Source organism: Oncorhynchus nerka, linkage group LG20 (assembly GCF_034236695.1).
Source record: "Oncorhynchus nerka isolate Pitt River linkage group LG20, Oner_Uvic_2.0, whole genome shotgun sequence".
Classification (NCBI taxonomy): domain Eukaryota; kingdom Metazoa; phylum Chordata; class Actinopteri; order Salmoniformes; family Salmonidae; genus Oncorhynchus; species Oncorhynchus nerka.
In genome coordinates this window covers 73646115-73674059 of record NC_088415.1, presented here as the reverse complement: position 1 = coordinate 73674059, position 27945 = coordinate 73646115, and the positions used below count along the sequence as shown (strand labels likewise).

At 41.8% G+C, this 27945-nt stretch overlaps 1 protein-coding gene across 1 annotated transcript in view; it reads left to right on the top strand.

The window, feature by feature from the left end:
- Positions 1-1512: 1512 nt before the first annotated feature.
- Positions 1513-27945, top strand: part of LOC115103101 (astrotactin-1) — a 252497-nt gene continuing 226064 nt past the window's right edge. The window contains exon 1 of the mRNA XM_029623730.2: positions 1513-1953. Within this exon, the coding sequence (XP_029479590.2) occupies positions 1659-1953 (295 nt within the window). The 5' untranslated portion in view covers positions 1513-1658. The remainder of the gene's footprint in view (positions 1954-27945) is intronic.

Sequence of the window (27945 nt, the reverse complement as noted above, 5' to 3'; positions counted from 1 at the left end):
ATGGCTAACTAGTTAGCGGTGGTGCGCGCTAATAGCGTTTCAATTGGTGACATCACTTGCTCTGAGACCTTGAAGTAGTTGTTCCCCTTGCTCTGCAAGGGCTGTGGCTTTTGTGGCTCGATGGGTAATGATGCTTCGGGGGTGGCTGTTGTTGATGTGTGCAGAGGGTCCCTGGTTCGAGCCCAGGTTGGGGTGAGGAGAGGGACGGAAGCTATACTGTCACACAGGGACTGGGAGACTAGTCAGGACCAAAGGAAAGATGAACGGAGCAAACCTTCCAACTGGACAACGACCCTAAGCAGACAGCCAAGGCAAGGCAGATGTGGCTTCGGGAACGAGTTTCTGAATGTCCTTGAGTGGCCTAGCCAGAACCTTGACTTGAACCCCATCAAACATCTCTGGAGAGACCTGAAAATAGCTGTGCAGTGAGGCTCCCCATACAACCTGACAGAGTTTGAGTGGATCTGCAGAGAAGAATGTGAGAAACTCCCCAAAAACATGTGTAGATTGATGAGGGGGAAAAAACAATTTAATTCCTTTTAGAATAAGGCTGTAACGTAACAAAATGTTGAAAAAGTCAAGGGGTCTGAATACTTTCCGAATGTACTGTATATAGTGTATACCGCAAAAACCTTCCCATGTGACATGTGTTGCTGAAAGATCTCCCAAAAATATTGGATATCAAAAACCGGAGATGGTGATAGTGATGTTGCTGTCATGCTCTCTCCCACCCTCAGAGCTCAATTATGGTGCAGGTCAGAGTTGGAAATGAATTGTATGGCCTTTAATCACAGAACCACTCGACTGCTGGAAAAAGCTCAAGACTACACAGGGAGATCATTCTTAGACCCAGACTTTGTGCCCTCTCTCCCTCTCTGCACCTGCCACTCGCCTCATCACCAGATGCGCTCAGTTGCTCTTGTTCTTTCTACTCCTAAGTGCAAAACCCCATGCAAACTTTATTTTCTTTGAATATTGATGACTCCACTCTTGCAAGTCTCATGCAATCATCCCATTCATAAATGAATGGTGTCTGTGATAGCTCTAGTTATGTTTGGTCTATTATTCAGTCCTCCTGACATTCATTGACTGTTTACTTTTAATTTTTCAAATCGGGTGACCTAGTGTACTGGAGTTACCTCTGTTTTGACAGGGCAGATGCTGTAATAAAACCCAGGGTTGATGTTTATTTATTTGTATTAATACTGACAGTTTGTTTGGTCCATCGCAAGTCATCACAATATGTGGGCAGATAGCGACTGAATACGGGTTATTACTGTAGCCTATAATAAACACCTATAAACGTATTAGCGCGCAAATACAGTCGACTATCCCATATTGCACTAGTGGGCTCCCAGATGAGCAACATCTTCAATGGCTTGATTTGGGTATTTCCAATAAAGGGGTCAGTGGTACTGCGCATTTTTGCCTTTCCCGCTATCATACAACTCATACGCTGCATTGAAATGACCAAAAATCATCTTTAACCATGTGACAGAGGGATTTGGGGATTTATGCGAAATAAGCGCAATTTATTTTCCGAACAAAACAACCCGGAAATGTGTGCTTTGCCAGCGCATTCCCCCTCGCTCCTCTTCCTCTCGGTATTGAAGTGAAGCCCTCGAACAGAAAGGAGACGGGGATACGAAGTAGCGGTGATGCGGGGCATGATGGGTCTGAGATTGCTTGTCTCACTCGCATGGATTCTTGCCTTCAAAGCTGCAAATATTCAAGGTGTGAATGCCGACGAGGATCGGTCCCAAGATATGGAATGCAAAATGAAAAGCGTCACCGTGTCTGCGTTGCCGTTTTTGAGAGAAAACGACCTGAGCATCATGCATAGTCCTTCGGCCTCCGAGCCCAAGCTTCTGTTCTCGGTCAGAAATGATTTCCCGGGAGAAATAGTCGTCGTGGACGATCTAGAAAACACTGAACTCCCCTTTTTCGTCCTAGGTGAGTTCGGATGATAGGCTGCAGTCTTGATGTTCAGTACCCCCACTTGCCCATGTTTCATAAACGGTCTATTATTGTGATTGGAAGATTATATCTGCCATGTCCATTATTACACGTGAGATGAGTATGTGCAATATAATACACACTAGGCCTGGCTAAGATTGCTATATGCTATAATCATTTCCACGGTGTACTTTGAGTTGGCTACATGACGATAATGAACCTACTTCAATTGCTTTTTTAGAACTGTAGACACATGCATGGCAAACATAATTGAGCATAATGACTAGTAATACTGAAATTACATTGTCATATTAACAAAAACATAGCTGGTTTCAAGGTTATGTGCTACCAATCATTAGCATTGATGGCTGAAAGTGCAGGACGCGAGCATATTGATAATAATAGTATAGCATACTACAGTATATCCACTAAAGTAAGGAAGGAATGTATGTAAGGAATGTATGTGAAAATATTCAATATTTGCGATCCTATTACCTCACTGAGATGAATAGACATATTATATGTGTTTACATGCTGGTGGAGTTAACAGGTGTACCACTATATCACTACAACCGGTGTTCTTTACTGGCCTACTGTACATATTCTCCATAGTTTTACAGTTTTCAGATGGTAGACTCAGCTCTGTAGAATAGCCTTTACTGATACCCACTCCGTATATACAACAAAATATACGTTTAAATAATGTTCCTTTTTACATGTTCACAAATTTAGGCAATGTTTTTTTTTAGAACAAACTCAAGAATGCTTTGAGAGGGAAAGAACATAAGCAGAGTGAGTGGCGTTCACTTCAGAACTCTGGCTGCTGTCCATGGTGCTGATTAGAGAAGCGCACAACTGCTATAGTTCTATGGGACTCTTTGAATGTGGACTGTCCTTTCATATGGCAGGACTGTGCAGTGAGGGAATGTGATATGGGACTAGGTATGCATCCCAAATGGCACCTGTGCCTTCAGAAAGTATTCATACCCCTTCACTTATTCCACATTTTGTTGTGTTACAGCCTGAATTCAAAATGGATTAATTACATTTTCCCCCCCACCCATCTACACACAATACCCCGTAATAAAAAGGTGAACACATGTTTTTAGATTTTTTTGCTAATGTATTGAAATTGAAATACAGAAATATTTCATTTACATAAGTATGCACACCCCTGAGTCAATACTTTGTAGAAACACCTTTGGCAGCGATTACAGCTGTAAGTCTTTCTGGATAAGTATCTAAGAGTGTTGCACACCTAGAATGTGCAACATTTGCCCATTATTCTTTTAAAAATTATTCAAGCTCTGTCAAAATGGTTGTTAATCATTGCTAGAAAAGCATTTTCAGGTCTTGCCATAGATTTTCAAGTAGATTTAAGTGAAAACTGTAACTTGACCACTCCGGAACATTCACTGTCTTCTTGGTAAGCAACTCTAAGTGTATATTTGGTATTGTGTTTTATTGTTATTGTCCTACTGAAAGGTGAATTGATCTCCCAGTGTCTTGGACAGACTGAACCAGATTTTCCTCTTCGATTTAGCCTAAGTCAAGCATGTATTGGATTTGACCCAAATATAACAGTATACTTACTTTAGTGTCTTGTTGCAAACAAACGTATTTTCACTCTGTCAATTAGGTTAGTATTGTGGAGTAACTACAATGTTGTCGATCCATTCTCAGTTTTCTCCTGTCACAGCCATTACACTCTGTAACTGTTTTAAAGTCACTATTGGCCTCATGGTGAACTCTCTGAAAAGTGTCCTCCTTTCTCTCTGACAACTGAGTTAGAAAGGACGCCTGTATCTTTGTAGTGAGTGGGTGTCCATGTGTAACCATCCAAAGCGTAATTAATAACTATACCATAATCAAAGGGATTTTCAATGTCTGCTTTTCAATTTCTTTACCCATCTACAAACAGGTATCCTTTGTGAGACATTGGGAAACCTCCATGGTCTTTGTGGTTGAATCTGTGTTTGAAATTCACTGCTTGAATGAGGGACTGTACAGATAATTGTATGTGTGGGGTACAGAGATGAGGTCGTCATTCAAAAAGCATGTTAAACACTGTTAAAGTCCATGAAACTTAAATGTTTTTATTAATTTGTAAAAATGTCAAAAAAAATAATTCCACTTTGACATTATGGGGTGTTGTGTGTAGGCCATTGACCAACAAAATCTCACATTTTCAGTTAAGGCTGTAACACAACAAAATGTGGAAAAAGTCAAGGGATGTGAATACTTTCTGATGGCACTACTTTTATGGACCCTGCTCATAGGTAGTGTCATGGTTCCACCTGTCACCAGAGGGCGGTAGAGACCGCCATAGAGACATTAACGACACCCAGGTGTGTCCAATTTACTCATTATGATTTCCCTGTTAAAAGAAGTGTGTTTTCTGTTGTCCTTTGCAGAAGCTTGAATTGTTTACCGTGTGCGTTCGTTTCCTGAGTGCGTTCGTTCGTTTCCTGAGTGCGTTCGTTCGTTTCCTGAGTACGTTCGTTCTTTCCTGAGTGCGTTCGTTCGTTTCCTGAGTGAGTTCGTTCGTTTCCTGAGTGCGTTCGTTTCCTGAGTGAGTTTTCGAAACTTAATGTTTGCTGTTTTTACTGTGATCCTGCAGCTACCGTTTCTCAGTAAAGTATTATGTTTATTCTTAACCACTGATTCCTCATCTGATCTCTTCTCTGGACCTGGGTCTCAATCTTACCACATCACAGCAAGATTCTGCCTCAACATGGACCCGGCAGAGATCACCCAGATTCAGAATGCTAAAACCCAACAAGGAGCAATGCTGGGGCAGCAGCAATAACAACTCTCCCAAATATCAGAGAACCTCCAGGCACTTACCAATCCCCTCTAACCACGGGCCCAACCCTAACCCTGGAGGAGGCAATGCCCAAGTCTCATCGCCCAGTGCTACAGGCGTTGCCGTAGTTCCTCTAGGGAACCTGCACTGGGAACCCAAGATCCCAGCCCCAGAGCAGTATGACGGCCACCCTGGAGAATGCAAGGGGTTCCTTACTCAGTGCTTTCTGGTGTTTGAGCTACAGTTCTCCTCGTTCCACACCGATCGGGCCATGATTGCCTACATCATCTCTCTACTCTCGGGCAATGTCCTGGCGTGGGCAACTGCAGTGTGGGAACAGCAGCCACCATCCTGCAGCTCCACATTAGCCTTCACTGCAGAGTTGTGATGAGTCTTCAACAATCTACTCGGCGGACGAGAAGCGCCAAACCGACTGATCAACCTCCACCAAGAGGCCAGACCAGTGGCTGACTTCGCCATTGAGTTTCGCACCCTTGCCACCGAGAGTGGGTGGAATACTGAGGCACTGGTCACCTCTCTCCACCAGGGTCTGTCTAACTCCATCAAGGATGAACTGGCCGCTCGGGAACTGGGAGAGTACCTCAAGTCCCTGATAATGCTGGCCATCAGGATTGACCACTGCATCCGAGAAAGTGTGAGACAGCTCCTTTTTTGACACCACCACTCTATCCCGGTTTCCGGTTTCCGGAGCACCCCACACCCCCCTAGACCAGCATTGAGGAGCCCAGACAGCTGAGACGCACACGTCTGAGCCCACAGGAACGTGACAGGCGTATGTGGAGGTCTCGGCCATCTCCGTTCTACATGCCCATAGTTGACTGGAAATGCCTGGGCTTGCCAGGACAAGGGGAGACCCTGACAAACTGTGCAGTTACTCCCCAGCTATCCCGTCACCGTCTGACGCTACCAGCAACACTCCATTGGGACAACCGTCAGCACCACATTCAAGCCTTTGTGGACTATGGAGCCGCAAATAATTTCAGTGACCAAGACTTCAACAGAGAATTACAAATCCCCTCCATGAAATGTCCCACCTCTCTGCAGATTCAAGCCCTCGATGGACACCCCATCAGCTCCGGCCAGGTGGAATATCAGACCGAGCCCATTCTACTGCAGGTTGGGTTCCCGAGAATCCCCTTATCCTTGGGTACCCCTGCCTAAGTGCTACATAACCCACTATTCTCCTGGTCCACAGGACACCTGCTAGACTGGGGTAAGAACTGCCAGACTAAATAACTAAAACCCCCACCAAGAGCCTCGTCGTGTTCCCCGGTGTCCATTGAAGACCAAGAATTTTCTGCTCTCCTTCCTGAGTACTTCAACCTCTGGGAGGCCTTCAGTAAGAGGCAATCCGCCACTCTCCCTCTTCATCGTCCATACGACTGTGCCATAGAACTCCTACCCAGCTCCACCCCTCCCCGTGGCCGTCTGTACTCCCTCTCGACCCCTGAAGCAGCAGTCATGAACAAATACATCCGGGAGTCGTTGGAGGCAGGTTTCATTCACTCCTCTACATCCACAGCGGTTCAGGATTCTTCTTCGTCAGAAAGGATGGAGTTCTGCGTCCCTGCATCAATTACAGAAGGCTGAACAGGATTACGATTAAGAATCGTTACCCCCTACCCCTGATGTCCGCCACACTGGAGTTGGCCCATGGGGCCCAATCCTTCACCAAACTGGACCTCCGCAATGCTTACAATCTGGTGAGAATCAGGGAGGGAGATTAATGGAAAACTGCCTTAAACACCCAAGTTGCCACTGAGTATTTAGTCATGCCCTTCAGATTATCGAACTCACCGGCAGTCTTCCAAGCATTGGTCAATGACACGCTTAGGGATATGTTGAATCGGTTTGTTTTTGTTTACCTTGCGACAACCTGATCTTCTCCAAGACCCTTCCAGAATACATCCTGCATGTCCGCCAAGTCCTGAGACTCCTCCTGCACAGTCAACTATACATCAAGACAGAGAAGTGTGAGTTACATGTATCCCAAGTTTCCTTCCTGGGCCACATTATCTCTATCGTCAGCATCCAAATGGACCCCGTAAAGGTAAGGGCTGTTACCGACTGGCCCCATCCTGCCTCACTCAAACAGGTCCAGTGGTTCCTCTGGTTTGCCAGACTTCCCCAGGACATTGTCTCGGATCGTGGGCCGCAGTTTGTCGCACGGTATTGGAAAGCCTTCTGCTCCCTGTTGGGGGCGTCGGTGAGTCTCTCCTTGGGATTCCACCCACAGTTGAATGGGTAAATGGAGTAGGCCAACCAGGAGCTGGAGAAAGTTCCTCCTCTATTTTGTCTCGACCCAGACCAGCAGCTGGAGAAAGTTCCTCGTCTGGGACGGAGTATGCTCACAACACACTGCCAAACTCGTAGAGTGGCCAGACGGAAGCCGCTCCTCAGTAAAAGGCACATGACAGTCCACTTGGAGTTTGCTACATGGCACCTAAGGCAGACTAATCAGGACCGAGGGGAAAATGAACGGAGCAAAGTACAGAGAGATCCTGGGTGAAAACTTGCTCTAGAGCGTTCAGGACCTCAGACTGGGGCGAAGTTTCACCTTCCAACAGGACAATGACACTAAGCACACAGCCAAGAAAAGGCAGGAGTGGCTTTGGGACAAATCTCTGAATGTCCTTGAGGGGCCCAGTCAAAGCCCGGTCTTGAACCCGATCGAACATCTCTGGAGAGACCTGAAAATAGCTGTACAGCGACGCTCCCTATCCAACCTGACCGAGCTTGAGAAGATCTGCAGAGAAGAATGGGAGAAACTCCCCAAATACAGGTGTGCCCAGCTTGTAGCATCATACCCAAGAAAACTCGAGGTTGTAATCGATGCCAAAGGTGCTTCAAAAAGGACTGAGTAAAGGGTCTGAATACTTATGTAAATGTCATATTTCCGTTTATAAATTTGTAAACATATCTAAAAACCTGTTTTTACTTTGTCGTTATGGGTTATTGTGTGTTTAATCCATTTTAGAATAAGGCTTTAATGTAACAAAATGTGAAAAATTGGAGGAGTCTGAGTACTTTCTGAATGCACTGTATAGTGTGATACTATAAAGTGAAGCCTTTGGGGAACAAAATACATTACAAAATTGTATTTGTTCAGAACGCATGGCCAAAAGAGTGAGACAACAAATCCACATCAGTGGAGGCTGCTGAGGGGACGACGGCTCATAATATTGGCTGGAACGGAGGAGATGGAATGGTATCAAACACATGGAAACCATGAGTTTGATGTATTTGATATCATTCCGCTCCATCCATTACCACGAGCCAGTCCTCCCCAATTAAGGTGCCACCAACCTCCTGTGATCCACACATTAATGGAGTCTGCTCTGTAAGTCACATTGCACCACATTTGTGGGAGGGGCCATGTACCAGCTTTGTTAGCACTAACATATCCTACTCAAAACAAGGCATGCGTGCTGTATCGTTGCTGTGTTTGCAATCACGTACAGTATTTCCATGCTATTTAGTAGGCTTAACAAGTATGTGTGATTGTCATCATCATGTAGTAATGAGTCTGATGGTAGTATGCCTCACTAGTTTGCTTGAGGCAATATTGCTTGAGGCAAAATGGAGTATGACAACACTGTACAATATCCAGGATTTTCTATTCATAACCCATAATGACAAACTTCCCATTTCCTGCCGGTGACTAGCATACCCATAACATGATGCTGCCACAACACTTGAAAATACAGAGGATCAACAACATTGCATTCACTCGACATTACTGGCCTGTATGATAAAGTGAAAAGAAGGAAGCCTGTGTTAAAAAATTCACTTCATATCATCTGTTTTGTTGCAACATGGCCGTTAAGTAATTCTGAAAAATAATTGTAGGTTTTTGGTCAAATCCAATACCACACAACACAGAGTGAAACGCTCTGTACTTTCAAATATTGTGGTGGCAGCCTCATGTTATGGTTATGCTTGTCACCGGCAGGGACTGGAGAGTTTGTCAGGATCAAAATTAATATGAAAGGAGCATAGATTTTTCAGCGGGACAATTACACAAATGTTAATGCCAAAGAGAAACCAGGCTTTCCAAGAGGTTTTGAATGTTCCTGAATGGTTCAGTCTCAGTCCCGCCTTAAATCAGAGACAAGGTTACAATATTGCTGTCCATCGATCATTCCCAACCAAATTTACTGAGCTTTCTTTGACAAGAACAGTGGACTGTGTGTGTATGTTGCCCTAAGAGTTGTGAAAAGTTGGTAGAATCGTATAAAAACATTTTCACAGCTGTAATAGCTGCCAAATGTGCTTCCACCAAGTATTACCTCAAGGGTGTGGGGACATATGCAATTAAGACATAATTCGGTTTTTCTTTCACTTTTTAGATTTCATTTTAAGGCAGCAAACTGTGAAGACTGCACTGGGTGTAGACTTTCACCAAGCACTGTATATCCCTTTCACGTTATAGCAGATAGAGCTGTAATGTACCTTTGTTCTCAGATGAGCTAATAAAGTCTCCCTTCGGGGGAGAGATTTCTCTGTATTTACTCTGGCAGCCGCTGATCATCCCCATATGCTGAAAGGCACCACATGCAGATTAATTACAAGTCCTAATATGAAATAATGGAATCATTTGGTCCAGTATAACCTACCTTTGGGGAATTAACATTGGTTCACACGATCCCATCATTATGAATATGCATGGGGATTTTTTATTAATACATATTCGCGTGTACACACGTATTTGAGTTGTGCGTGCACCCTGTTATCAATAATAAATGTTTAGTCCAGAGTTCAATCACTATCCCAAAGTTGTGGTAAGAAGCCAGTTGGCATTTGGGGATTATTTGACTAAGAATTTATTCTTACCTACCTGCTCCATAAATTACTAGTAACCCACTCCTCTGTGTGTGTTTGCAGTTCTGTACAGTAGGTAGAATGTCCATCCTTACCCGGGCTAGCCAATGTATTGTTTTAATTCCAAATGTTGAACAAAAGCAGCATAATCTTTTAGTTTATTTTCCCTATTCGTTTTATGAGTATGAGTAGCAATAGAAATGTGATATCTGTTTTACCATTACTGGGTTTTACACAGATTTAAAGGTAATCAGTACATTTCAGGATACACGCTGCTTCAGGTGTTTACACCTCCATCTCCACACTCTATTAATACTTAATGTAGCGTAAACAGAACACATGCAATGGTTTGAAGCTATTTTTAATTGGATATAATGGGTTCCCTTTTAGTATTGCCCGATGAGCACAAAATCCACCACACAATCACACACACTGACAAGTACTGGCACTCATGCATAGTACAATACATACAGATGCAGGATCTTAATTTGACCTACAATCTATTGTCACAGCAAAATAATCCTGAAGCAATATGATTTTAACTTTTAGTCCACAATGTCGCTTGATCGGTGGTTAGGCTTTGAGCTGGCAAAAAGTAGGCTACATGAAAAGTGTTAGTATGGGTTTTCTGTTAATTTATTTATTTACAGTGCAAGAAAATTCTCAGTAACAAAAGAGAGATCAAATTAAGATCCTACATATTTACACCCCTTCTCCGATCCACCCACACAAAAGACCACAAAGGTTTCCTTGCACATACCAACCTCTGATTGATATATATATATATATATATATTTTATTAACCAAAATACTTCTTTTTGATATGAAGAAGCAGCAAAGCTGAGTTGTAGTCCAGGCATTTCTACAGCGATAGAGAGGGAGCACAGAGAGATTGTGTGCCAGTGAATGGTTTCCATGACAACGGGAGCTGGTGCTCAGACTAGTCCCTTGAAGAGAGGTGATGTTTATCTCCCCACTAGGAGGGGGTAGCAGCAGTAGCTGTGGGAGCACCTTTGTTAAAAATCGAATGCTAACTACTGTGTGTGGATCTCCATTGATTAGCTGTGGATTTTGCATGGTTTCTGGTGTCTTTATGTCTACCTGAAAATGATCAAAATCAAGTTTTAAAATCTAATTTAATATTAGCTATAGTTCTAAACCAATATTCACATCATATGTCTATTCTAAATGCGTTGGCGGTGTTGTATTCATATGTTGGAAATGATCCCAGTCAAACACAGCATGTGAATTAATATTGTGCTGTCATTAGCAAATATGTTTTGTGTCTGTAGACTGCAGTGTCTCAGTAGTATGTCGATATAGTTGCCAAACTGTATTACTGCTTTTATTTGACTCTTGGGTTAGAAAGGCTCAACTGGGTGCAATGAAAGAAGATGAAATCTATATGCAGGCTCACATGTACTGTACGACTGGGACAACATTCTGGACAACCAAACAGAGCAGCGGTGGTTAGGAATATTTTTGTCCTTTGGAAAAAGTTATGCAGTCTTGTAATTTATGGCACTTCACGAACAGTAGCCTTCAGAGTTCTTAAGGCAAAAAAAAATTATTTTTATTTTTTAAAGATGAAGTAGTTACAAGATTAAATGTAGAAAGGGTTATTTAGCTCATCTCTTCAATTAGAACCAGTATCCAGAAGTTTCTAGGGTATTGAGGGTAAGATACTGCTCTCCCCATCCTTATTACACCATCCTCTTCATACAGTATAAGTGAATCTTCCGTACTGACCTGGACATTCCCAGTGATCTCACAACCCTTGAAGAAGACATTGAAGTCATTCCAAGACATCAATAGGAACGAAGCACAGAATTGTGTTATTTCTGGTACCAAAATGTCAATCAGGGGAAAAAAGGTTTCCAATGTGAGACACCATTCTCATAAAATGTGGGAGTCTAATTCACGTGCAGTCTACTGTGTAATGAGATGATGGACCTGATTGGCTTAATGCCCCAAGTAGGGGAATGTTCCCCAGATTATGAATGATTAAAGAGATTTTGACATTTATTTGAACATGACACTGAGCAATTTAAGTTACATTCAGTGGAGTTACTCAATTCCGTTTATATTAAACAGCCTAATGGCAAACCATTTTAACATCAACGTAAAGAGTAATGTATTAGTAGTTCATACTTTTGACCAATACTGAATTTTGTACTTTTGAAAGTAGCACGCACAAGTTGGTGACTTGGGGAAAAAACCTTTGAGTGACACCTGAGTTTGGCGCAATGGGAGTGACCCTTCTAATATCGGTAGTGGGGAACACACTGTATTTCCTTGCACTCTCCAAAGGATGACTAATTTCAGGGCTCTGTTCATTCTGTCTGGAAGCTGATCTCGCAGTCTTTCTATAGGACACAGGTCTATCTTTTTCAGGCGGAGACTTTTTCAATTTCCATCCACTTAAGCTACTTTGAGGGCTGACAGAAATGTTCTGTATGGAATTCACATTTTTGCACTGCAGTGCTAATCATGGAAATCCTTTTTTCGACACTGCTGGGACACTTGTCTGACCGTGTCACAGTCGTAAAGATAGTATGGAGGAAGTTTAAGGTGACCTTTTCACTATAGCACACTAGGGTTATCACTATAGAATGGTAAATGTAATGTATGTCAGCCATGGCAAGTTAGTTAAATATTTACAAGGTCGTTTTTCAATTATAAAATATGCCATCTTCTTGGCCAGTAATTGCTCTCAGGAGGATCTTAGAAACCGTACAGCTATAGAAATATATTTTTCAGCAGTTGTCACAAAGTGCTCATACAGACACCCATCCTAAAACCCCAAAGACTCCGAACAGCAAGCTAGGAAGAAACCTAGAGAGGGACCAGGCTCTGAGGGGTGGCTAAGTCGTCTTCTGGCTGTGCCGGGTGGAGATTATGAGAGTACATGGTCATTAAGGCCAGATCGTTCCTTAGGATATTCAAATGTTTATAGATGACCAGCAGGGTCAAATAATATTCACAGTAGTCATATAAGGTGGAACACTTAGCACTTCAGGAGTTAATGTCAGTTAGCATTTCATAACTCAGCATTTAGAGGTCAAGACAGCAGGTGTGGTAGAAAGAGAGCGTGAGAGAGAGAGATGGCAAACAGTTAGGATACTTTGTTTGACAATGATACCCTCTGTATGACAAGCAGACCGTCTGTGAGATTTGTTTTAGGAAGGCTTACACCCAATCCCCATTGCCAAGTACTCCACCTAATGTACACAGTGTTCATAAACAATGAATGCATACAGTATGCATGGTACTGCTTAAACATCATGGATCCAGTTACTGCCAGTTATCTTCCTTACAAAATAAGAGTTGTAGTGGGATCGGATGGTTGGTGAGAAGTTAATAGTTGATTTTTACAGTAATGAATGGCAATGCGGTGCCAACACAATTAAGCTGAAAACATTTCTCTTGTTGTTTACCTCATTCCCAGAATATTTGATGGTAGTAAATCATTTGTTTCCACCCTGCCTGCCTTCAATGTGATCACAAATATAAAATGTACTCTTGGTTTAGGTATTTTAATCATAATCATAAGTCATTTGATTAATAAGACCTCCTTCCAGAAAGTAAAGCAATGTTTATCTACCCATTTATCAACCTCCTCTGACTAGAGGTGAAGTGAGTGAGTTTTACATAGAAGTGTACACAGGTTAGCTTCCTAGGGATGTCTGTCTGTCATTAGGCTGCAGTGTGCAAGACTGACAATCAAGCTCCAGGTGAGAACAGTGAGGGAGTGATAGCAGGAACTACTTTGTCAGTGGTAACTTATTGTCAGTGAGTCTTGTCTGAACCTTGGCTGCGGGTGGCTGATACTGACTAGCGTCTGTCGGAGTTCACTTTTTGCCTCTTCTAGTGCAAGATACAACCAAGCGATGTCCTATTTTTCCGATTTGATAAGTTGTTGTCTACTGCTACAATGCTTGTCGAGGGAAAGAACAATTAGGCTTGTAAGTAAGTCGTTATGTCCAAACGTAAATGAAAGGTGAAGCAACATGATGAAACTGTCCTGTTGAGAAAATGCTTCATGGGCCTTGTTATTACTGATGTGTATGAAGGACATACACTATGGATGGTTCACTATGCTTCATGGGCCTTGTTATTACTGATGTGTATGAAGGACATACACTATGGATGGTTCACTATGCTTACGTAGGAGTTGGCAAGGATCAGAAACATATTACAGTATGAGTCATGATGTATTATTTATTGAGTTGGCTTGAGTTTATGCTTAAGAGCTTTGCAACATACAAGGCACATCCATATTCAACTGTTTGTTTCGCAATAATGGCTCTGGCTCTGCATTTATACCCCGACTTGACCAGCTCTACAACCTTTTATGAAGCACATTGCTTGCTATTCTGCTGGAATGATGAAGACCTCTTGAACCTACTGCAGTGTCTTCTACAGCAGACTGTTGTGTCACCTTCACACTCACCTAGTACAATTGACACTTGACTCTATGAGGGGTAATATTATGTGAGAAAGCATTATCACACATCTTGAACCTCTCTGTACTACTTACTGTAAGCTCTGATGAATGAAGCAATGTGAAATGAACCATGGATTTGCGGAATTATATTATGTAACACTATATTGTTTTGGTTGATAAGAAACAATAACTTTCTCAGTTGCCATGGTTGGACTCTCAAAGAACTTGCTTGAGCTTGCTAGATGAAAGGCTGTCCAGTGGGTCAGTCCTGTATACATGTGTGGGCTGGGTTGTTCCCATAGTTACAAGAATAAATCAAGTTAAACCCTATATCATATTGTTACTAACTCTGACTTTGTGCTGTACCAAAGCTTTGCTTGATGATTATTTTAACCTTGACAAGATTTTGCGAAGGATTTACCAAACATTGATATGACAGACTAATTTGCATTTATTATCTGCATACATTTTCTTGTGATTCATAGTACTCCCCTGACAGAACAATGCTTTTAAAAAAAGGATCTTGAAAAGGGAAAGTGTTTCAATGGACATGCTAGGGTCCGAAAATGAGATAAATAAAACCATTTCTAACAGATGAAACCATTTTGACAAATGGACGGTGGTTTTATGAGGTTTACAGTTTGCTGGATGTCTTCTAGTGTTTGCATTCAGACCTGGCTCTTCCATTAGAGCGCCCTTTTCATCATGGCAATGGGTTTAATGGACAGAGGACCCTGCAACGTTGCCAGAAGGTTAAATAGATGCCCATAGATCTCTGAACACACGGCCATTATATGCTCCCACAATCCCACTACAGCTCGTGAGGTTGAAGCAATCACGATCACAATCACGGCGTGTCTCTTAGTCTTTCAGAACCATGTTTGCATAGCTTGTTTGACATCACCTCTGCTCAGTTTTTGCCGTAATTCATCGATTTGTGTATTGATTCAAGAGCACCTCATCAGATGCAGGGAAACCGATCCTTAATTTATACACATCATTACTCTTCTACAATGCGGTCTTCGTTCTTCGCAACTTACGCAACCATTGTAATCAGATTTTCCATGCATACACAAAACAGTGGAAAATGTATAGTTCCATTCTAATCAGCACATGATTTTTCCACTTACAGAATCTGTCTGTCATTATTTTGTTAGATTTACAAACAAACACTTTTTTGACTGCCATATGTTTTGACAGATGTTATCAACAAGCCCCAGAGGAGGGAAGGCAGACGGCCTGTCTCCATAGCTGAAGATGAGAAATGGTATTTTTGTGAATGTTCAGAACATTTGCATTCCCCTCATGATTCCATTCCAGCACCATTCTCTAATACAAGGGTGTCAAACAAATATTGACAAGGGTGCCGCATTCTGTCTTCAACGATTTGTTATACTGTATTTCCTCACTTTCAAAATTTGCTAAAATGTTTCCTCTATCCATCGTTTTTGGAATTTTTGATGCTAGCTTTCATTTTGGTGATTTTTAGCGAGCTGGACACGGTCAAGAAACTGTATGAATGTAGGTCCATTGTCATTACTACCCCGTTTCAATTTGGTTTGAGTCATTTTATTATAGTTATTTTTTCCTCTCAATATTTTTACTCAAACCACCCGCGGGCCAGATTGGATCCCCTCGCTGGCTCTATGCTTGAAACCCCTGCTCTACTACAATGCTGGAGATTCACTGATGCTCATACATCTTTCGAGACGGCAGTTACACTTTTATGGTTAAATTAATCTGAACGTTTCTAGCACTTTAAGGCAGCATGAACAGTGTTTTCTTTACAATACAAATATTTCCTAAAAAAGATACATCTAAATACTCACCACATGTTATTATATAGACAGCAATAGTCCAAAAAATATTACAACATTTGCTTTAGTGGATTTCTTTCAAAGCTGTCCCCAACTTTCTGTTTTACTTTATCTGATTACTTTACACAGTATGAGACAAACTTGACCATTATTCCAGGACACTGCACCCATGCTATGAAACAATGATTCATTTATTTACAAGACCATTACATATCATTAATGAAGAACAAATTAAGTGGTGAAGTAACCTCAAGAAAATAAGTGCTTTACTTAATTACTTCAGAAATGACATTTTAATAATGCTAACAGAAGGACTAGACACGCAATCAGGAAGCCATTAAGTAGATGAAGGTAATCCAGAAGGACTGAAATTAAATTAGAAAGTGGTGAATAAATGCAGTGGGACAAGAGCAGGCGCAGCCAATGTGAATTTAGATGAAGCCTTTCCCAGATATAGGCTTATGCACACTTTGAAAAGATGACAATTAGGTTGATTTTTGGACAATCACTCACATGAATTCTCCTCTAAATGTAGTCTCCTCGGTATAGGGCCTGAGTTTCAGCCATTCCTCTGCCACAGGGCTCCATCAATAGTCGGCCAAGTGGCTAATTTTATCAATCTGCACATTTGGGTTTTGTTAATCTAATCCTCAAATCTGGAGCCCAAGCTCTACAGAATGGAGTCTTCCATAATGGACTCCCTCAGTAGATGCAGAAACCATTACCATAGTGCTGCTGAGTCTATCTAGTGTTGAACATTTTGCAACCAAGTTTATTTCATTTGTAATATCCATTTGTACGATATTCATAATTTGTGTAAATACAACTGGCATACGAAAAAAAAAACGAGTTTGGTAGCTCATTGAGTTTGGTTGCAAATGGAATTTGTATGTACAACATGGCAATAGGAGAGATAATTATGATAGATTCCAAGGGGGCACTGCTTCGCCTGTCATATTGAAACATGCTTTGTCACTCTAGAAAAGTAATTCTATGCATGATAATCATCATTTTTGACAAGAAGCATGCTTTGGCCCTGGGGTATAGGATTTCTACATGAAATGGGGCACATACTGTAGTATCAGGCTAGTGGTCATGTAGCAGTAATGTGATTTTCATGTAGAAATGCTGTATTTTATCAAAGCAGACACATTTGAATGGCTACATTCCAGTGACTGCTTCTATGTCGGCTACATTATGCTCACTGAACATCGTTTTTTTGTTAGGAGCTTACAATACTAACCATCCTCAATTTAACAGTCTCTTATCTATCAAATCATGAAAATACATGTTTTTTGATCTAAAAAGCACAAACAAGAAATAACTGCAATGTGGTCAAGGTCGCTTAATACCACTGAGATTAGAATTCGAACATCACATTGAGAGAGATTTGTACACACTGTGGCACCAGATGGGGCTATCCTTCTGAAATGACTCCCACTGGTCACCCTTTGGTCAGTAGCAATGTGAGATCACCATGAATTGTTTGATAGAAATGTTAGGTAGCCTAATTCATTTGTTTTCCACTGATATTTAGTATACTCTTTCAGGCTACATTTAACTCTGTTTGGTATAAGAACACATTTTCATGTCATTTATTTTAATCAATGTTGTATTCAATTGTTTCATCAGCACTGGCTAAAGATAGTTCCATGCCACGGTAGAGATGAGCAAGAGTTTGGCACCTCTCAAGAGTTACGTTCAGTCATGTTATCAACAATGGTGTTTGGATATATCAACGGTTAGCACTTAAAGCTCAATGCTGTCATCAACTTCTATTAGCATCTATTAAGATTAGCCAAGAGAAGCAGCGAGGGCACTACCTTCTGTTGGTTGTTGAGTGGAGCCAGACCTGGGTTCATGTTGTCGGAGATAAGCTAATATTTACTTAGCAGTAGAGCGGACACATTCTCAGAGGAATGTGGTTAGATTGGGACTGTCCATTTACAGTATGTGCCAAAAGGGGGTTGACCTCCTAATTTGTTTTTCATGGATGATGTCTATGTGGATTACACATATGGCATTGCCATTCAGGTCTACTGTCTACATCAATGCTGTGCCAAGAACATCTGTCAAAATGAATTGTGAAGTGATCTGATGGTGCTTACTTTTGTAGGGAATAATTCCTAAATTCTTACCACACACCGTAGTTCTTCAGATCTGAAATAAACTGATACTGTTATGACTTTCAGTCAGTCATTCATGTACTATATGTTGTTTACAATAATTGGTTCTGTAGTGTGATAGCACTAATCATACTATGGTAATTAGCATTGCAGATGTGCCTTAATTCAACCTGTATTCTCACTGTGCAACAATACGAGATGCATGCAATCATTATACCTCTGAGATGTTTTGTGCTCAAGCACGGTTTATTTTGAGTTTGTACTGAATAGAACACTGGACTGACGCATCAACTTGAAGGTAGTGTGTTTCTCTAGGAAGGTTCTCCCTGCTTCCTGAGGCTTGGCTGCATAAAGAATGCACGAGAGCATGTGAAGTACCTCCCTACCCCTTCTTACCAGCAGTGGTGGAAAAAGTACCCAATTTTCATACTTTAATCAAAGTAAAGATACCTTAATAGAAAATAACTCAAGTAAAAGTGAAAGTCACCCAGTAAAATACTACTTGAGTAAAAGTCTAAAAGTATTTGGTTTTAAGTATAGCATCAAAAGTCAATGTAATTGCTCAAATACAATTAAGCGTGAAAAGTAAAAGTAGAAGTATAAATGGCTTGAAAAACGGTGTAAATGAAGATGACATAGGCCTACTCACAATACAGGTGAATGCATATTCAATAGGACTGTGTGCCTGCATTGAGTTATTGATCTTGTTTTGGCAGATCAGTGGAGCCTATGGTGCTACAGATGACAAACAATCTGGTTGCCTTCCATTTCTACTGGCCAGCAACATTTGCATAGAAGCATCACTCTAGCATGTCAAGCTTGTATGGAAGGACATCATATAGACACTGCTGATAGTTTGAGAATATAAAATAACATATATTCAATGCAAATGAGTCCAACCTAATGTCATGATTTGGGGAAAATATATTATTTCAGCTGTCAGAATACATCTCTAAACAACTCAGCTGCCAGGATGAAATTTGAAACAACTAATTTGGTTGGTTCAGTTATTTGTCAAGAAATGGGCGTGTTGTAACTTGATTCTACTGCTACGATTGGATATCGCGAGGGTGTAACTCTGCTCTCTTTCTTTTTAAAATTTTATAATATGTTTATTATTTTACAATAAAAAATAAAATCAAAAAGACAGCAATACAAACAATGACATTCATTGTACTGTTGAATGGGATGGCCAATTTAGAGGACAAAACAAAACTTAACTCACACATACACAAAATAAAACAAAATCCTATTAGGTGGTACATGTATAAGAAGACAGCATATAGTCATTACAAGACTCTGCTCTCTTTCACGTCCCCCTCCATCATTTCACTTGGTGCTGTTTACTGCTACTATGAGAACTAGCTCAATGGCGATGACATTTGCTACCAAGACAAAAAATGTGCATAATATCTAACAAGATGAAAGGACGATGCACGTTCTGTCTGAATGACTCAAATCTGCCCATAGTTTCAGAAGTGAGAACGCACACATGTGTGCTGATCTACAGGTTTCTTGGTCCATAAACATGCAGGAAGATTCTTAGGTAGATAAACTTATTGCCAACCTTTATTTAAGCATTTTAAAACACTTCCTTCTTTCCCTATTACGACAATCATCTAATCCGACTATCAACTGTCAATTGATGTGTATGATTGCGGCTGGTCAGATCAGCACACCAGTGAATTGATAACGTTACACTACAAGTCAGATGGCTCGTTGCCGAAAATGGTGCATGTTCAAAATGATAACCAGCTAGCTACGTTGGCCATCTAGCTATGTTGGCTATTAGCTCCTGTCTGATATCTTAGCACCATGTTTATCTTTCCAGATAGATAGCATAGTAGCTAATATAGGCAACAGGCTAACACCACAGATGAAAGGGTTAGTTATCCTAATCTTTGCTAACAGGTAACATAGCTATCTGCTTAGCTAGCTGGCTTATTGCATGGCTGTCCGAGAACGTCAACATGAGCCTTATTATGAGTGAATTAACTAAACTAATATTTGCAAAAGGGGTTCGATTTTGGCAACTGTGACAATTCATTCAATTTTGTACAACGTGACTCAGACCAGAATATACCAGACCTATTTTTCTCTCCATATCCCCGGATTTCAACCAAAAGCTCTGAACATTTATACCTGGATCTCGCAGCTAGCTAGTTGCTATCCGTGTGACTATTGGCTTATGTCGGTCCCAGAGCAAACTTCAATTATTCCGGAGCTAGCCAGCTGAAGAGTTCCATCAACCACTCCTGGGCTACAATCACCTATCCGGACCCGTTTTACCGCAGATGCGGAGCCCCGCCGGGCCTTCACGACTGTCCTACTGACTAAGCATCCTTAATGTCAATATGCCTTGTCCATTGCTGTTCTGGTTAGTGTTTATTGGCTTATTTCACTGTAGAGCCTCTAGCCCTGCTCATTATACCTTATCCAACCTTTCAGTTCCACCACCCACACATGCGATGACATCACCAGGTTTCAATTATGTTTCTAGAGACAATATCTCTCTCATCATCACTCAATACCTAGGTTTACTTCCACTGTATTCACATCCTACCATACCTTTGTCAGTACATTATACCTTGAAGATATTTATCACCCTCCAGAAACCTCCTTTTGCTCTCTGTTCCGGGCGTTCTAAACGACCAATTCTCATAGCTTTTAGCCGTACCCTTATCCTACTCCTCCTCTGTTCCTCTGGTGATATAGAGGTGAATCCAGGCCCTGCAGTGCCTAGCTCCACTCCTATTCCCGAGGCACTCTCTTTTGATGACTTCTGTAACCGTAATAGACTTGGTTTCATGCATGTTAACATTAGAAGCCTCCTCTCTAAGCTTGTTTTATTCACTGCTTTAGCACACTCTGCCTACCCGGATGTTCTAGCTGTGTCTGAATCCTGGCTTAAGAAGACCACCAAAAATTCTGAAATCTCCATTCCGAACTACAACATTTTCAGACAAGATAGAATGGCCAAAGGCGGCGGTGTTGCAATCTACTGCAGAGATAGCCTGCAGAGTTCTGTCCTACTATCCAGGTCTGTACCCAAACAATTTGAAATACTACTTTTAAAAATCCACCTTTCTAAAAACAAGTCTCTCACTGTTGCCACCTGCTATAGACCACCCTCCGCCCCCAGCTGTGCTCTGGACACCATATGTGAACTGATTGCCCCCCATCTATCTTCAGAGCTCGTGCTGCTAGGCGACCTAAACTGGAACATGCTAAACACCCCAGCCATCCTACAATCTGAGCTTGATGCCCTCAATCTCACACAAATTATCAATGAACCTACCAAGTACCACCCCAAAGCCGTAAACACGGGCACCCTCATAGATATCATCCTAACCAACTTGCCCTCTAAATACACCTCTGCTGTTTTCAACCAAGATCTCAGCGATCACTGCCTCATTGCCTGCATCCGTAATGGGTCAGCGGTCAAACGACCTCCACTCATCACTGTCAAACGCTCCTTGAAACACTTCAGAGAGCAGGGCTTTCTAATCGACCTGGCCGGGGTATCCTGGAAGGACATTGACCTCATCCCGTCAATAGAGGATGCCTGGTTATTTATTTTAAATGCCTTCCTCACCATCTTAAATAAGCATGCCCCTTTCAATACATTTAGAACCAGGAACAGATATAGCCCCTGGTTCTCTCCAGACCTGACTGCCCTTAACCAACACAAAAACATCCTATGGCGTTCTGCATTAGCATCGAACAGCCCCCGTGATATGCAACTTTTCAGGGAAGCTAGAAACCAATACACACGGGCAGTCAGAAAAGCCAAGGCTATCTTTTTCAAGCAGAAGTTTGCTTCCTGCAACACAAACTCAAAAAGGTTCTGGGACACTGTAAAGTCCATGGAGAATAAGAACACCTCCTCCCAGCTGCCCACTGCAATGAGGATAGGAAACACTGTCACCACCGATAAATCCACTATAATTGAGAATTTCAATAAGCATTTTTCTACGGCTGGCCATACTTTCCACCTGGTTACCCCTACCCCAGTCAACAGCACTGCACCCCCACAGCAACTCACCCAAGCCCTCCCCATTTCTCCTTCTCCCAAATCCAGTCAGCTGATGTTCTGAAAGAGCTGCAAAATCTGGATCCCTACAAATCAGCCGGGCTAGACATTCTGGACCCTTTCTTTCTAAAAATTATCTGCCGAAATTGTTGCAACCCCTATTACTAGCCTGTTCAACCTTTCTTTCGTGTCGTCTGATATTCCCAAAGATTGGAAAGCAGCTGCGGTCATCACCCTCTTCAAAGGGGGGGACACTCTTGACACAAACTGCTACAGACCTATATCTATCGTACCCTGCCTTTCTAAAGTCTTCGAAAGCCAAGTCAACAAACAGATTACCGACCATTTCGAAACCCACCATACCTTCTCTGCTATGCAATCTGGTTTCAGAGCTGGTCATGGGTGTACCTCAGCCACGTTCAAGGTCCTAAACGATATCTTAACCGCCATTGATAAGAAACAATACTGTGCAGCCGTATTCATTGACCTGGCCAAGGCATTCGACTCTGTCAATCACCACATCCTCATCGGCAGACTCGATAGCCTTGGTTTCTCAAATGATTGCCTCGCCTGGTTCACCAACTATTTCTCTGATAGAGTTCAGTGTGTCAAATCGGAGGGCCTGTTGTCCGGGCCTCTGGCAGTTTCTATGGGGGTGCCACAGGGTTAAATTATTGGACCGACTCTCTTCTCTGTATACATCAATGATGTCGCTCTTGCTGCTGGTGAGTCTCTGATCCACCTCTACGCAGACGACACCATTCTGTATACATCTGGCCCTTCTTTGGACTCTGTGTTAACAACCCTCCAGATGAGCTTAAATGCCATACAACTCTCCTTCCGTGGCCTCCAATTGCTCTTAAATACAAGTAAAACTAAATGCATGCTCTTCAACCGATCGCTGCCTGCACCTGCCCGTCCATCCAACATTACTACTCTGGACGGTTCTGACTTGTGGACAACTACAAATACCTAGGTGTCTGGTTAGACTGTAAACACTCCTTCCAGACTCACATCAAACATCTCCAATCAAATGTTAAATCTAGAATTGGCTTCCTATTTCGCAACAAAGCCTCCTTCACTCATGCTGCCAAACATACCCTTGTAAAACTGACCATCCTACCGATCCTCGACATCAGCGACGTCATTTACAAAATATCCTCCAATACCCTACTCAATAAATTGGATGCAGTCTATCACAGTGCCATCCGTTTTGTCACCAAAGCCCCATATACTACCCACCACTGTGACCTGTATGCTCTCGTTGGCTGGCCCTCGCTTCATACTCGTCGCCAAACCCACTGGCTCCAGGTCATCTACAAGACCCTGCTAGGTAAAGTCCCCCTTATGTCACCTCGCTGGTCACCATAGCAGCACCCAACTGTAGCACGTGCTCCAGCAGGTATATCTCTCTGGTCACCCCCAAAACCAATTCTTACTTTGGTCGCCTCTCCTTCCAGTTCTCTGCTGCCAATGAAACTGGAAACACTTACCCCCCTCACTAGCTTTAAGCACCAGCTCACTGCACCTGTACATAGCCCATCTATGATTTAGCCCAAACAACTACCTCTGCCCCTACTGTATTTATTTATTTAGCTCCTTTGCACCCCCATAGGTGAAATAAAATTTTAAAAAAATAAATAAAAAAAAGGTCAATACTGCACCTTTCTGTTGGAGAATGAGCTAGCTTGCTGCTTGCTGCTGCTGATTTTCCCAGCTAGACATTCCTCAGCATTGAGCAGCACTCGTGGCTTAGGCGGTGAGTGGTGCCTGGCATAGCAACAGCTTTGCTATATGGAGGGAAGGGCCAATATATCGGCCAGATATAATGGCTCGGCCAATTATCAGTCCGTCTCTAGTATGTAGGGAATAGGGTGCCATTTGGGACAAATGCTAAGATTGTTATGAAATGTGCCATTGCCAAGGTTTGACTTACAATTCCTAAGGTTGTGCTGACCTCTGACATGGTGGCCCCAGTCCCTAGTCAAGGTGATGCATGTGTTAGTTAATGAAAACAATCTCTGTACTTTAAGTCAATTTGCTGTCGTATTAATTAACATTCAACTTTAGCCGTGTGCAATTCTGGACTGTGTAGATATATGTGACATTTAGTTCAAAGGTGTTTAGTGTCAGGAATGGATAAACCTAAGAACCAATACCATTTTTTTAATAGGAGTGAACTTATCTGAAACCTCTATCCAGCCACCAGCTTCTTGACAGACATTTCGCTAAGTAGCGAACATAGCTGACTGGTTAGATTTAATGACACAGGTCAATTCCTTCTATGGCTCCAGTAGCAGCTCTATCATTGGCTGTGCGTTAACTTATATCGTTTCATTAATGGCTATAAGTGACACCTGGAGATAAGTCTCCAATTAAGATGACAGCACTATTTCCACAGGGATTCATTTGCCTGAAAACAGCTGTACTATTTGCATAATTTATCGCCATCTTGATTGGTAGCCGGATCAGCGTCATTATTGGTAACAAGTAAATCAGTGTACCTGTACATAGTAAAAGTGAACATTTGCATAACGATCCATACTAAGGCAAATATATAATGCTATCTTTTTGTCACAATGATTGGTTTCCCCCCACACTGCATCTGCTGAGTTGAGTTCTCCTTGTTGTGCTTTTCTTCTCTTGGTTATGTATCAGAAACAATGCATTTGTTTTGTTCTGTTGTCATTAGAGGGATGTATAGTTGAATGAACATACATTCTGTACTTCATTATGTTACTATAAAAGAGTTTGAGTATGTTTTTTTGTAATTCATTGGAATGCTTGGACATGTCACGGTTACTATTTCAAACAATGAACTTTCAGTACAACATGTGCATAAAATCTACAGTTTGCACAAATTGTTTATTGCTGTAACTGTGTGACTTTGACACAGTAGGAGGCAGCTCCATGTGACATCACCATAGCCATTACCTGCTGTGTAGCCTTTGTCACTGCCACACGTTTGGTCAACAACAGGCAGGGAGCCAGGAGGCAAACATAATGTTATCTTGTTAGCAATTTGTTGTAGAGAGGAGCTTTGCATGCAACACGTGTACTAAGGCATCATAACATCTGTCATACCAGCATTGACTAAATACTGAAGCATTTGCTTTGAAAATGTTGTTGTCATGATATACACTGAGTGCACGAAGAATTAGGAACGCCTTCCTAATATTGAGTTGCACACCCTTTTGCCATCAGAACAGCCTCAATTTGTCGGGGCAATGGCACACAAACACAATCCATGTCTCCATGTCTCTCAAGGCTTACAACTCTTTAACCTGTCTCCTGAAGTAGATTTAACAAGTATCAAAATAAATTTAACAAGTGACATCAATAGGGGATCATAGCATTCACCTGGTATTCACCTGGTCAGTCTATGTCATGGAAAGACATGGAAAGGCATTTGTTAAAATGGCAATCCAGCATGACTTCTACTATGTTCAAAACAACTGTTTCAGAGAAATGTATACATTGAATATTGTAAGAGCTTTCCTTGTCTGCTTATATACCTGTCACTAGAATTATGTTCTCAATGTTCATAAACCCAATTGAATTAATTACTCAGCCTGAAACCCAGAATTAGTAGGAAACTGGTTGAAATGAATCAGACGGAGAACCAGCTACAATAGTCAGAAAATGTATTTACGAGAGCACACTAGCCTGTTGTACAAAACAATTAATTTTATACTGGCTTCTCACGCACACCTTCACACAAACATACGCCCACACATTCACACAAACATACGCCCACACCTTCACACAAACATACGCCCACACATTCACACAAACATACGCCCACACATTCACACAAACATATGCACACACATACGCACACACAAAACAGGAGGTATCCGACGCACATACTACCCACATCACTACCCAGCCGACAGAGATTAGGGAGACCTTGTCCTTGAGACGTCCCGTTCTCTCCCAAATCTCTAGTCAGGTCGGCAGCGAATATTGCTCAGACAGTCTGTGCTCAAGACACTATAATATACATATTGTTTGACTGACTAAAACTACACACATCATTAATTATAACTTTATGATTCTAGTCAATTTCTACAATTATATGGTTTCTGGGTGGAGTATTCTAATCATTCCTTTAAAGCTATAAATTCCATCAACAATACCCCTTTATTTATCTCATGGCCCTGACTTGGTGTACAGGGAGAATACTGTAAGAACAGCCCATGTTCTGAGTTCTGTTGCTGTACATTTCAAAAGAGCTGACCAAATAGTTATATTGACTACGTCCGTCCTAGGTCGATCATTAATATCTTAATTGAAAATACGGATTGCCTCTTATCCACTCGTCAAACCCTTATGCCATAGTTTGTACATCTCAATTGTCAGTAGAAACCACATTTGTTTAAGCAAGTCAGCCGTATCAGCTATGTTTTTTTTAAAGGCAGTAAATGAGGCTGAATGAACTGATTCGCTGATTCTCTGTGTTTTCTGCCTTATTCTCTTGTCTTCATGTTTGTCCTCTGAGTTTTGAAGGATTGGTCCAAAGACTATTATAGGCTTTTCCTCTGTGGCCATATTTCTGACTTTGTGCCTGAGAATTCTTTTGTCAGGGTACATGTACATTCTATCCTCTGCATATGCCTGTCTGAACCCTGTCACACCATTGGTTAAACATTCTATCCAAACCCTGTTGTGCTGCAAACCTACCATTTACCCAGACATTCTGCACTGTTTGCCTCCTGCTGATTTCTTGCAGGCTGTGAATTGAAACCCAGGAACTAGTTGACATGCAGGTGGTTAAGGTCTCCGTTATTAAATTATTGTAATAGTGCCTGCTTTTTAGATTACCTGGCAAAACTACATTTTGCTAGAGCCTGGAGTTGAAAGCAATGTCCTCAGATTAAGTTCTGTTGCTGATCAACGAACCGAGCCAGCTTGTGGTCAGCGGAGAGCAGCATTAATTCTACATCCTACATCATGCGAAGTAACTGGCTGATGATAAGTTCATTGTTGTGCCTTCTGCATGTCTTTGATAAGGCCCTGTGACTGAGTCCTCCGTCTGTGTCCACAGTAGTTCTGTAGACTGGCCCTGCATGGACAAACAGCTGGACTGTGACATATTGTCATTTGGACCTCTGAGGGTGTCTCTAATGTTTTCCTTAATTACAGCGAACACCCTGCAATTTTTAAAGATGCCCAATATTTCAGTTTCTGTCTAAAGATCCATACTATTGATCTCTTGTCTGGTCCAAGTCGGCAAATGGCTGACCATGTCTAATTGCTGTAGTTGGACTCTATTGGCACAGGTCTATTTCAGTGAGGATATTGGGGATTTCTTCCTTTACTTTTCTCGCAGCTTGACATCAGTGTATCCTCATGTAGATCTTATGGAATGTTTGCTCTATTCCACTTGAGGGAGAACCTGGAATATGTTAACACCTACCGCTGAACATGATACCAAGCATTGTGAAATGCTCAGGGTTATGGAAAAATAGCATGTTTGAAACTGCATTAGCTCCCTGTACGTCTTGCTAAAAGGATTATGGTTCAAATGCCTTTTATTCACAGTCATTGAAACTGAGAATTAATCTCCAGAGATTAAAGGTGTGTTTACTTGAGTGTGTATTATTTAATACAATATCTTGTGGCTAAAAAATATCTGGTGATACTGGTAGAATAGATAGATAGGTAGATAAGGTAGAAGAACTTGTTAGGTAGAGTTTTCCCCACAAAAATAAATATGCATTCAAATAGAGTACTGGTAGGTCCTTGGCAGCCATGCTAAAAGTACCTCTTTTAAACACAAAGAGCAAACCCTTCTCCAAGGGCATAGTAAGGTGTGTGAAGGTGGATGGTGGATGAGATGCACACACACACACACACACACACACACACACACACACACACACACACACACACACACACACACACACACACACACA